Source organism: Anneissia japonica, unplaced genomic scaffold (assembly GCF_011630105.1).
Source record: "Anneissia japonica isolate Jap-2015-1 unplaced genomic scaffold, ASM1163010v1 scaffold21_len1647178_cov195, whole genome shotgun sequence".
NCBI lineage: Eukaryota > Metazoa > Echinodermata > Crinoidea > Comatulida > Comatulidae > Anneissia > Anneissia japonica.
In genome coordinates, this window is record NW_022750455.1 from 1235430 (window position 1) to 1248786 (window position 13357).

General features: G+C 34.4%; 2 protein-coding genes and 1 long non-coding RNA gene across 6 annotated transcripts in view; 2 read left to right on the top strand and 1 right to left on the bottom strand.

Moving 5' to 3' along the window:
* Positions 1 to 3895, top strand: part of LOC117121347 (mini-chromosome maintenance complex-binding protein-like) — a gene marked incomplete in the record, with an annotated part of 27145 nt that extends 23250 nt beyond the window's left edge. The window contains 3 exon segments of the mRNA XM_033266509.1: positions 1849 to 1870; positions 2095 to 2183; positions 2933 to 3895. Coding sequence (XP_033122400.1) covers positions 1849 to 1870; positions 2095 to 2183; positions 2933 to 3050 — 229 coding nt within the window.
* Positions 3896 to 4730: 835 nt separating this feature from the next.
* On the bottom strand, positions 4731 to 7751 carry LOC117121342. The gene is made up of 2 exons (XR_004447531.1): positions 7621 to 7751; positions 4731 to 5499 (listed from the first exon to the last, which is right to left on the bottom strand). It is a non-coding gene; the product is annotated as an uncharacterized LOC117121342 (long non-coding RNA).
* Positions 7752 to 12462: 4711 nt separating this feature from the next.
* LOC117121377 (prolactin-releasing peptide receptor-like) overlaps positions 12463 to 13357 on the top strand; it is a 41468-nt gene continuing 40573 nt past the window's right edge. For all 4 annotated transcript variants that reach the window (XR_004447536.1, XR_004447537.1, XM_033266563.1 and 1 more), the window contains exon 1: positions 12463 to 12618. The gene's annotated coding sequence lies outside the window, so the exon portion shown is untranslated. The remainder of the gene's footprint in view (positions 12619 to 13357) is intronic.

Here is a 13357-nt window from a genome sequence, read left to right on the forward strand (position 1 = left end):
TATATATATATATATATTCCTTTATTCGGCTCTTAAGGGGAAACTTTTTGTCGACACTAGCGACACTACTTTCTCCTTAAGGTACTATTTTTAACCCTCTTCATTGTTAAGGTTTCCCCTTATGGATACTTCTACGATGTAATAAATTATATTTTATCTGATATGTTATCAATTTCATTTAAAATTTAACCCATAACCAAATCCCTTCAGAGAAAAAGAAACCTAACTATAATACAGGAAACTGTGCACTCGTAAATCATGTATGGTACCCAGAGGATCTTTACTCCTTGAAAGGTTAATACAACATAGCATAAAATACAAGAAAAAAATCATGAAATAGCAAGAAAGGATAGTAATATTAATAATAAACAAAAATGATGATGATGATAATGAAAGAATAACACTGTTTTAATCCATGCAATATATACATATATATACATATTTTGGTTATGGGTTAAATTTTAAATGAAATTGATATCATATCAGATAAAATATAATTTATTACATCGTAAGAATGGTGATCCGTCTGGTGAAGCTGTTTATGATGTCTGTTTATGATGCTTGGGATGCGGAGTTGTTTTTTGGTTGTTTGTTGAGATTGAACTTAGTACCTTGAGATTCTAAGGCAGGCATCCTGACCACTAAGTCACAGCTCCACAGCTGACAAATGAAATAGTGTATGGTGTACAAATACATGTATATTGAGACTCTTCTCTTCAACACTGGATCTAGAACTTTGCATGCATTCAAATGAGTGTTGATGTTGAAAGTGGGCCATGATGTAGTGAAGATCATTTCTTTTTAATGCACAAAATATAGGAAAAGTTCTATACAGTATTTGCACGTAATATACATTTAGAACTATACAGCCAGTATTTAAACCTTTTTTGTAGCTTCTTTAATAAATACTTCAAGTTAATCAAAATTAATTCTCTTATGAAAAAATATATATATATATGGGTAATAAATGGGAGACTACTACATGCATGAACATTTGTAAAATACATTTAACTTCAATCACTTTAACATTTTCACATCCCTTTTTAGCATTTCCTTTTAAAATTGTTCAACTTACTATATGCCTCCTCTTTATTGAGTCGCATATTAAATATTTTCCTTTTCAAATTGTTCAACTCCATCTGTATACAGTATATATTCTATATTGTTAATGCATCGATTTTGTGCTTTGCATCATATATTATTGTACATTGTCTGCATTGACTTTTATCACCAGTCTTAATACAGTTGTTGCTTTCACACACTTTGTGTTATTATTTGGCATCATCTAGGCTCTTTTAGTTTTGCCATTGTTAATAGCATTTTGAAACTTAATGGTTATTATGATTTTAGGTGTATTATGCTACAATACAATATTTACCAACTTGACCTTGATGCTTGGATGTATTTGGAGATGTTGTAGAGACATATATAGAAGTGGTTGGCGCATCGATTGTGGCTTGGACTCCCAACCTTGAGGTCAGGGGTTCGAAACTCTTCGCTGTGCAAGTTGCTTGTGTCCTTGGGCAAGGCACTTTATCTATGTTTGTCTCTCTCTACCCAGGAGTATAAATGGGTACCTCGTAGGATATTGTGGCATTGAATGTTCTAGTTTTGTGCGCTAAAGAAGTAGCGACTGACTAGGGATAATCTCCCCAGGGAGCAGACAAAGTTGCACTTTGTGCTGATTTGCTATTGTACGTTATCCAGTGACCAGGGGTAATAATGCTCCCGCCTTTGATCATTCAATTTGGAATTGGTGCCTTATAAATGTTTGAGTATTATTATTATTATTATTACCCCTCTAGATGTGTATAAGAGACAGGGATAGTAATATTAATAATAAAACAGTCTACCAGAGCCTATTCAGAAAGTAAGATCTAAAGTCATACCATTTATATACTTGCATCATACTTTGATCATGTATAAAATGAAATTCATAACTTGACCTGAATTTGCTATTTAGCTTGAAATGAATGTACAGCTACAGTAACAAGTGACAAGAGAGCTACAAACTAATTTCCTATTACATTCTGATAGCATAATGATATTATTTATATGGTGCTAATGTACTGTATATTTTTGACATTTTGAAAGGAAATTGAGGAAGAGTTTGTGGAGCTACGCAAGCAGAACCCTCAGAATATGACAGTTGATGATTTCCATTGTCTGCTACTTGTTGCTAGGTAACAATTTTGATTCATTGTTGTTAATGTATTATATCAATATTTTTTTGTTATTTCTACATCTATATGAGTATTTTTATGTCTGTGTTTTGTGTCTCTACTACTTTACATTGTGGAATATAGATTATTTTTATTATGTTTTTAGTCCCTGAATCGCACACACAATGGCACAACGAAAGAAGTGAGCATTACATCCCAACGTAAACATAATAAATAATAGAAAGCAGCATAGGAAATGTGACTAAATTGTTGTTAGTGCTTGTGTTTGTGTTTAAAGCTATGACTTTGCTCAGACTTGCCATGCAAATGTGTTTGTTCAGACTAAAGGCTTGTCCAGACTATCAAATTTTCTTTGACAAAAACATGTGAAATACCTAAATATGGTCATGATGACATCACGTCATGACCATATATAGGCACATCATCACTATATATGGGCATACAACAGGTTTTTTTTTTCAAAGAAAATTTGATAGTCTGGACAGAGCTTAACACTGACCACTATCTCCTGGCAAATATATATATATATATATATATATATATATATATATATATGAAGGACTCCCTCTACAGAATGCAGTACAGGTTAGTCTCAACCACTGACTGAATTCTCCGTTAGAACACTCAACTCTAAGAACCTTAAAAGAACAGATACATTTACTAAATAAAATGGGTAATCCAATTTAAATAAGAAATATACTTTTGAAATTAAATTGGCATTGTCTCTTCTTTTAATCTTAATATTCCAGACTGCTTTCTTTGTCGCATGGCCAAACAACTCTCACAAAAGAACTTTGGCAACGAGCGCAAGTTCTTGAAGCAGCAAGGAAAGGTCGGCAGATGAACCTGCAACAGACAGCTCGTTAGATCATGTAAAGCGCCACCAGTGAAGCCACTTGACATGTAAATATTTTTTAATTGGCAAACATCAGAATTTGAATCTTGACAATATAGCATGTGTATAATATACACTCAAAATTTGTCTTCTCATGCAGTTAATGGAAGTAGTGGATTTGCCTCCCAATGTACTGCCCAACTCATTGCCAGAAGGCCCCATCAAAGGAATTCTAAGTATTCTAATAGCTAGTATAATAGTATACAAGTGTGTTTGATGAATTATAAATACATGCAAAACATAAGACATACAGTAAGATGTTTATTTATTATCCACTATATTTATTTGCCTTCGGCCCACTAACCTTCGTGTGGTTGCTATGACCAATCCATCAGTGGTTGATTCATTGAAGCTGTGTGGAGATGCCATTGAGAGTTGTATTGAGAAACATCAGATGGAACCACCCTTTGTAATTATGATTCAATAAACACACATCAAATTAAATTAATAGAATTTAAACTGAAATATAGTAAACAGGCCTTAACATTGTCTAGGGCATTCGATTACGGCCATATTACCTAGACCTATCTTAAATAGGCATAGACAAGTGATAGTGTTTCATCACATTAAAACTCAAAACACTTTCCACATGTGCGCACAACGTCAGCATGAATGACAAGCCAAGGGTGTATGTAGTCTAAACTTACTATTGTATCGTCTGTTTGTGGTGACGTAAATATATCTACTAAAATAAAATTAATGTTGTTTTTGTAAATTAATTTTATTTTTATAAATTGCCAGTTGGTAAATTATTTTCCATTGAATAACATCAGAAAATATGTTTTGTATTTGAATAAATAACTACATGATACATGGACATATTGTTGGTTTGTGTGATTGTTATTAAAATGTTATATTTTGGTATACTTTGGAGCAGATGCTGAATTAAAGTATATGTACAGAATTGGAATTTTACCAAAGGACATTGAAATGCAATACAAAAATACATTAAAATTCATTAAAAAAATATGTTAAAATTTGTTAATAAAAAGCTTAAGAAAATTAAAAACAAACAAAAACACTGACCAAAACTATAATTTTTCAAGTTTCAAGCAATTTCAGAAGGTAGGGATTTTGACTATTCATTTTTAAATTAATAGTATTTTAATGTATTTGGATGATATTGTATTAAGACACTGGAATTTACTAATCTGCCACAATTATTTTTTTTTTTAATTAATTACCCTTTAGTATTACTAGCATGTTGATAATGGAAAATACAAGGGTTGGGGAAGGGGAATTCTGTTTAATGGTCATAAATTTTGCACAAGGGATTTAGCCAAGCTGTTATATTTCATTACTGAGCAAAAAAATAAAAACCGTCTTTTGTTGTCTACAATCTGAATTGAGCCTAAACAGAGATACGATACGATTTCGTCCAAAAGGAAATTCAGTGGTACATGTAAAGTAAAGTTCTCTCAACAAAATAAAAGAAACCTAACCAAACTATGCATCATAATGGCCCTCATACATCGACCAGGGGCGGATCCAGAAATGTCCAAAGGGGGGTGGGGCTGAAAGTTGGGCCGATTGAGACGACACTGTCGTAGGGGGTCTGGGGCATGCCCCTGCGAAATTTTTGTGTTCTAGACGTCCGAACATAAAATTTGAAGTATTCTGGGCTATCATTTTTTTCTTTTTCTCTCTTTTTTTTTTTTTTTACCTCCCTAAATCCGCCACTGCCGACCCTAACCGAACTATGCATTCTGGGGGAGGGGGCCCCGTTACTCCACTAAGATATGACCTGCATGCCCCAACCCTAACCAAAATATTTATTCTGGCATAGGGATGGTACTCCCTCCACTCAGGTCCTAATGACATGCATACCCCAACCTTAACCAAATTCTGAATTATGGGGTAGGGGCATTACTCCACTAAGGTCCTAATGACACACATACCCCTATCCTAACCGAACTATGCATTCATACGTGGGGGACATTACTACTGAGGTCCTGATGACCTGAATAGCCCTAGCAAAACTATATATTACGGACATTCTGGAACCTAAAACAAAAAATTAGACCCATTGTAAATTCTCACAAGAAGATGGCAAAAATTCTACATCAAATTATTTTTCGTCGTTTACCAGATCTGAGAAAGGTGTATGAATTTAGCGAGTGACGAGTATTGCTCATAATTGTTTTCATTATTTTTACAATTTTTTTCTCTATATTTCGTCCATGGTTGATATAATTGATATCTTTTTGCTTTATATATATCATAATTTTATAAACACATACCGTATTAGTTAAAATTGTATTTTTATCAAAAACTGGAACTTACCGGTACTATAATTAACGTTGAGTAGGTGTTTTAACTTAACACTTACTGGATGAATAGTAGCAACATTCACAGATTGAACATACCATATTACTTGCGTGTAAGGCGGTCAAAGTATAATACGACCTTTACCTATATTGGCTGGAACAAAGAAACCAGAAAGTTGCTTTGCTATCAGTGGATTTCTATCACTTTGTTGAAATGGCATTGTGTGCTATAAAAGTAATTATGGTGGCTAAAACTTAATATGCTATGCCTTGTACATCAATTTGTAACCCACAGTAGAAGCAATGTACGTAAATCACAAATCCTTCTCATATGGTGAATGCTGCAGTCTTTGACTCTGTTTATACTTCCTATACTCCTGATTAGGACTTGTGCATATGCTACACTCACGTACTGGTAATTTTTGATATTGGCTAGAAAATCTTTGAGTGTACATATATCATGCAAAATTAACCGACATTACGTTTTTTGTTTTTTGTTTTTTGGTGCAGTTCTAAGCATAAAACATGATATTCCCTTGCGAATTAATTGTACTATAGGCGGATATCAAATTAATGTATTTTACTACTATATATCATACCGCCCCATGGGATTAAATAACTTTACATAGCATACTCGTAAATCTGGCAATTCTTATTATACAAGCATTAAGTTCACGGTCATTAATTTACATGCTCATGACAACGGATGCAGCTCACAAGGCGTAAGCAAAACTTGTTTTATATAGGCCTAGCCTTGTTAACCCATCGTAACCCATCGCCATTTCGTCACACAAACATAGTTTTTACACTGTATTGTATTCAATATCGATAAAGTATTGAATGTATCAAGAATAGCATACACACAAATCATGTAGGCCTATATATTTCAATATGCCTGTTAGGGTTTTTTTGACTGAGTTGTATCTGTAAGGAAAAAATATTTTTTTTTGTATACTACATCTTTACAATACATCTTTTCAATTATAAATTTAAATTTATTTATTAAATTTGCAGTGCTAACTATGTTAGACGCATACTGTTTAGCATATTCAGTTCGTAGCGAATACAAATGTGTTTGTTTCCATAAGAAATCTAGAATTTTGCAGTCCCCCATAAAGTTAAGACGATAATACAAATAATAAAAATTAAATGGAACCCAATCCATTTTAACTCATGTAATGACTTTATGTTTGTCTCTGACTGAACTACTGAGCCGCTCTGACTCCCCGTGGATTACCACTGTCATTTTTTTTTTTTTTTTAGTTTTTAAAGGGAGGGTTTTTTTTTTTTTAGTTTTTAAAGAGAGGGTTTGTTCTTCTTTTCAATTATAAATTTAAATTTATTTAATAGATTTGCAGTGTTAACTATGTTAGACGCATAATGTTTAGCATATTCAGGTCATAGCGAATACGAATGTATTTGCTTCTATAAGAAATCTAGAATTTTGCAGTCCCCCATAAAGTTAAGACGATAATAAAAATAATAAAAATTAAATGGAACCCAATCCATTTTAACTCATGTAATGACTTTATGTTTGTCTCTGACTGAACTACTGAGCCGCTCTGACTCCCCGTGGATTACCACTGTCATTTTTTTTTGTAGTTTTTAAAGAGAGGGTTTGTTCTTCTTTTCAATTATAAATTTAAATTTATTTAATAGATTTGCAGTGTTAACTATGTTAGACGCATAATGCTTAGCATATTCAGGTCATAGCGAATACGAATGTATTTGCTTCTATAAGAAATCAAGAATTTTGCAGTCCCCCCATAAAGTTAAGACGATAATACAAATGATAAAAATTAAATGGAACCCAATCCATTTTAACTCATGTAATGACTTTATGTTTGTCTCTGGCTGAACTACTGAGCCGCTCTGACTCCCCGTGGATTACCAATGTCATTTTTTTTGTAGTTTTTAAAGAGAGGGTTTGTTCATTCTCAGCCTAACAGACTAAATTTACTTATGGCTTACTTAATTATGACTGTTATGATGTATATAACTGCAGATTCAAATAAAATGGTGTTAAAGAGAGACCCTCAAGCCAAGAGTTCAAAAACAGCAGTAAATTCCTCTCCAGTACGTAGGTTTGAAATATGCTATATCAAATTTAAAAATATGAAGGTTGAAGTCGGGCTCCGGAGGAAAATAAAATCTAGTGTAGGCCTATATTTTAAAGACCGTCCTAAGAAGAGGGTGTTAACTCGGGAACAGTTAATGAGATACAAACTTTTTAATATTTAAAAACTGCGGGAAAAGTCTGAAAAAAGGTACTTACGGCATTTAGCAGAGACAGTTCATCAATCCATTCAGCAATAATTGTTTCAATAATGACTCAATTATAAGTTCAGTTTTTCTCATTTTTCACATTACTTTCAAAGAATACTTCCACAAAAGGATCTGCTGCCCCCTATTGTGTTTTGATATTCTTCAATTTTTGCCATCCTAAAGAGAAAAACACGCACACACACCCACACCTGTCTCTTATACACATCTAGATGTGTATAAGAGACAGGGCCTAGCCTTGTTAACCCATCGTAACCCATCGCCATTTCGTCACACCGCTGCAAAATGAGGTCATATGAGGTACGGTAATTTTTATCTACTTGAGCGAGACTGGGGAGCGCGAAGGTTTTGTTGTAGGGTGGAGGCGTGCGTTCCCCGCCCTCTCCGCGCATGCCCTTAATAATAATTAATAATAATTCAATAATTCTAATAATAATATTTCATGGTGGGGCCCTAATTTTTTTTATTGTTTATACCATATTTATAGAGGATGCCCCTTCCAGTTTATCTCACGACAATTCAAGTGCCATCTTGAAAAAAATTATATAATAAGAATGAGATGTGTTATAAACTAAGTCACATTTGCGTAACTTAGGGAGTGGAGAGATTTTTAGTCGTGAGAAAACATACTGTTCTGTTACATAATATGAACCCAGAACCCTGAAATTGGAAGGCAGGCATCTTAACCACCACTATATCTCAACTTATACAGAATGTAAATATACTTTTCTATTCTTGATTGGCCGTGATATATCTACAGGCCTCCGGTAAACCACTTTATTTGTACAGTACATTCTTAGAATCACTAATGGGAACTACATACAAACAGATTGCTCAATTTGTGTAAATTCAGTATATGGGCCTATAACAGGTAGTAATATTGTCGACGATGCTTGTCCTCTTTTGAAAGTGAGCTTTATTGGCTACATGCAACACTTAATTGGCTTACATTCAGTACTACATATTCTTTATGCTCACATGTATACATACTCATACATTGAAAAATAATGTAATAAGCATTATGAAATGCATAAATTAGGCCAATTTATAATAATGATCGTAACATAGATATGCATATACATGCGTTCATTCATTGTCAGAATGATGTTTAAAAATTGTAATCCATATTAATTAAAATATTACAATGTTGAAGGGGGTTAATGTGTGAAGTGATGGCCGTTATACAATACATATACCGATAGCCGACCACTAATTCATAATATGATGGATTTTCTGTGTAGTCATTAAAAGTTTATTGTGGTGCGACAGATGGTATTAGTTGTTTCAATGCATAAGGTTCGCATAGTGATACAACATAATGATGATACTATCGTAGTTTATGAAATGAGATATCTTTCCTTCCAAAACCCAACACATCACCGAAAATGAAGTCAAAAAGTGTAATTATTATGATCACAATTTTCATCAACATCATCATCATTATCATTTTTTCATCACCCATAGTCATCGTCATTATCATCATCGTTTTTGTCATTGTCATCATCTCATCACCGTCACTTTCATCATATCGTCGTCGTCGCCGCCCGGAAGGCCAAATTCACTATGGATTTAATCGGAGAGAGACTGAAGCATTATCGTTATCATCATCATTTTCATAAGCATCATTATCATTTTCTGTCATCGTAGTTATCATCATCGTTATTTTCATTGTCATCATCATTGTCGTCATTATCATTTTCCTCATCATCATCACTTTCATCATAAAAATAGTATCATCATCTTTACTATCGTCATCATCGTCTTCTTTTCCGGCTTGTAACATAACGGATTCCATAGCTTTTCGCCCAAGATTTTCTATTCATTCATTTTAGTGCATTTTAAGTACAGTACACAGAGTTAAATGTTTTTTTTTTCAGTTGTAACATGTTCATTGAGTGGCGATTCTCGCCGTCCTGTGCCGCTGTCGATCTCATGAGTAGGATATCGTTCTCCCATTCTGTTATTATTCTGCAAAACTATTCCATTACAATATTGAATAAGGGAATTGATATAATGGTCATATCGCTCAAATATCGTACAGAATTCCATTAGACAATCGGTCTGCAGTGAGTCATTGATACGTTAGATCGCTGTTATTTCCATAAAGAAACCGGTAAATGTTTTCAGTCAATAAAATATTCAATCGATACCAATTCAAATGACATGTCCAATGTGGGATTAAAATCGATCATCAAACGGCCCGACTACATTCATCTATCCACCGCATGCATAGCATAATTACAGTGACATACAACTTTCATTTTGTTTTTCTATTTACCCACTTACGATAATACTTCAGAAAGAAATACAAATTGGATAGTAATTTTACATATCATATTTTCAATGTGTTTCTGTGAAGCTCGCTTGTTATTTGTAATAGGCCTATGACGATTTTTTTTTTGTTCAGCGGCACACAATGAATTGTAGGCTACATTCTGACGTGGAGGCTCGTAACCAAAACAACACGGAAAGTAATGAAATGAATCACTAAAATAGAACAAAACTCCATCACAACCATAAGTTGGCCTACGTCAAGGAGGTTTTTCCAACGCTAGTAATTTAATATAGGTCTAAACGTGATTTAACTACTTTGTAGCAGTTATTGAAATCGTCATTACAAGAAAAGAGAGTTGAGTTAATTTCCACTGCTTTAAGTGAAACGTACTTTTGCTTTAATGTTAGAATTTGTTCCGTACATTTAAATTTTGAATAATGCATTAAGTAAGGCATTAGTTTGATTGAATGCCGTTTTGTATTGTTAGCACATACAAGTGTACTTATAATGCATACATGATGGGGTTTTTTTCTCCGAATGGACTTTCTGAAGTGTCAATCAAACTTAACAGACTGACCAAAAAGGGCCAGGAGTACGCACTTGTCCCCCAACGACACGTTGTTGTAAACACTAATTCGAACCTACTGGTCGGGGAGTGGGTTAAAACGGACGGGTATATTTTAGCCTGTGATCTGCTTAGCGCCATCTCGTGATGTAATTTATCATACTAGTAGGCCAAAACACAAGATACCGTACACTGCCAAAAATCGGCGAAAACATCAACAATTTAAAGTTTTGAATGGCTCACTCAAAAGGATCAACCAAGTTATTTACTTAATGTTTGTCTTTTATTTAAAAAATATTTATCGGGATGCAATCAGAGGTGGTAAAAAACAGAACTTCCATCCAGAAACAGACCGAATAGAAAAAAGTGCTCGCTGATTTATAGGCATTTTAATATAAAAATCATTAAATTGCTAAAGAACAGCAAATTATTAAACTGTCGTCGCATTCTCATTTTTGATTGTTAGTCAATAAGTACATTTAAGTGGGTACTTACTTGTTGGTCTGTTCCCCGCCTCTAAGGCGACGATCACATACCCTACCAAGGCCCCTAGATACTTCACTGTATGTAGTAGACAAAATAATGTATATGCCCTTTAACAACAGCTGACAAGCTACCGTACCCAATTAATTAAAGGCCTGGTGTTGGTCGTGTTATTATGGCTTTATAATTATAGCATGGTGCATGTAATGATTGGTAGTTGTAGTTGACATAAAGCTGCTAAAAATGTCAGGCAAAAAAACTAAATGCAATTATCTCTTTCAATTGAAATTTTATGAACTGTTGATTTTTTAGACTCATATAAATGTAAATTGTTGTGAGAATACATGTCCATTAGTTTTCATGCCGTTTCTTCAAGATCAGGGTATGATAAAACGGCACCCTGTGAAGAAAAGATAATTAGGCCGTTTCCATGAATCAAAATATGATTATACCCTCGGTTTCTTCTTGTGAGCATTTTTTATTTGATAAAGTATGTCTTATGCTGGTCGAGCACTCACTGCGGCGTAAGACGGTCGTACGACCGTCGTCCAAAAGATTCGCCTCAACTGCTTGTGAGCTTAAAGCTGGGCACTCATTGCGTCGTACGACGTTCGTACGAATCCAACTCCGCTCCCTGAGAGCGTTAGACGACGCGACACCGTCTGCTGATTGTCGCTGGCAGTCTGAACGGATCTTTATTAAAAACTATGTGTTGCGCGCACGACGTGGCGTTCGCGTCGGCCGACGACCGTCAGGTGCATGCAGTGAGTGCCCGCCTTTGGACAACGCGCCGTCTGATGAACGGGTCGTCATTGCGCGTCGTCATCGTCGCTGCGCGCGCGTCATGGCCTTGCTTTCTCCATAGATTCGCGTCACCCGAAGACCGTCGGGCGCAGTGAATGCCGGGCTTTAGACCCACTCCTTACCTACAATACCTGAGGCTGATCCTAAAGTGGGAATATTTTTTAAGCCAATTTCAACGCACACATATTATACTAGCTTCTGATTTTATTCACATTATAATCTACTTGAGTTAAAATTAAATACTGTTTATTAAAGGATTTTGTTACTATGGAAAACTGAATTCTTTTTCACGTTTTATTTACGTTTTATGTTTCATTTTGTACTGATTACAAAGTTTCATTATTACTACTGCTGGCTGGAATTGCATCGACAAACTACGGTATCCTTTATGATAATCTATGATTGATAAAGCCGTTATAAATCTCAAATTGCTAACAGACTCCTCAATTTAGTTGTTTTCGGCTTTTTCTGTAATTTAGATAATCCGTTTGTTCTTATACTGTATCATTCAATTGTGTAGTTGCTGTAAGAGAATATATAGAAAAACAATGATTACATTGGAAATCACCTGTACAACGGAACGCCCATCGGTCATGTGACACATTTTAACCAATCAATCTTGTCAGTAATATACGTTTTGTTTCAGGGAAACCAATAAGAATAGCGATGGTGAGTCGTAACCACTTATAAACCAAACGATAGAATTCTACAGTTTAAAGACGAAATTCGTTAGATATATATTAGTCGGCACACATGTAGCGAAACAGGTAGGCCTATACTCGTGTACTTTTGATAAGATTCTGATCGAAAGGGATTCCACGCGAAAAGTTCCTACATAACACCTGTTTTTTCATAGTTGCAAGGTAAGATACATAGGCATATTCGTATTCACTGTTAACTGGTAAACACAATAAGGTTGCTGTTTTTTTAGAATTGATAGTTTTTTTTTTTTTTTAATGAATATGGATTTGCGTGCTCAAGGTTATGGCACAATAAATGACCTATGAAACTAATGTAAGTTAATCAAAATATGTATAATAACATAATTATCGCTCTCTGTGATCACATGATGATTCTGGAACATAAATGTATTTTTTTTAGCACTACACACCGAAGAAGGTTGCAGGGACGACCGAAATATTTGTGCTCAAATAAAATATAGGGCCTATTTATGTTTCAGAAATATGTCAACCCTGGTTTTTGTCACTCGTGATAGTCTCACTACATATGATAGGACCGGAACATACGTGCCCGCATCGCATATCTATGCCTAATTTATGTATATATATATATATATATATATATTATATATATATATATATATATATAAAAACATATATTGCCTTGGTTTGGCTCTGTAATCATTAGTGGTAGTGGGACTGGTTTGGGCCCTTCCTAAGCTGGTCAAACGTTTCTTTTGGGTCTATACCCCAGCTGCACTGATGAGTCCTGGAAGGCCGAATCGGATCCGTCTGCAGATATTGGGATTCCTTCCAGTGGATACTTAGTTGTTTATTTTGTCATTCTGATCGGATTTTCTCTACTGTTCCGTTTTAATTATATATATATATATATATATATATATATATATATATATATATA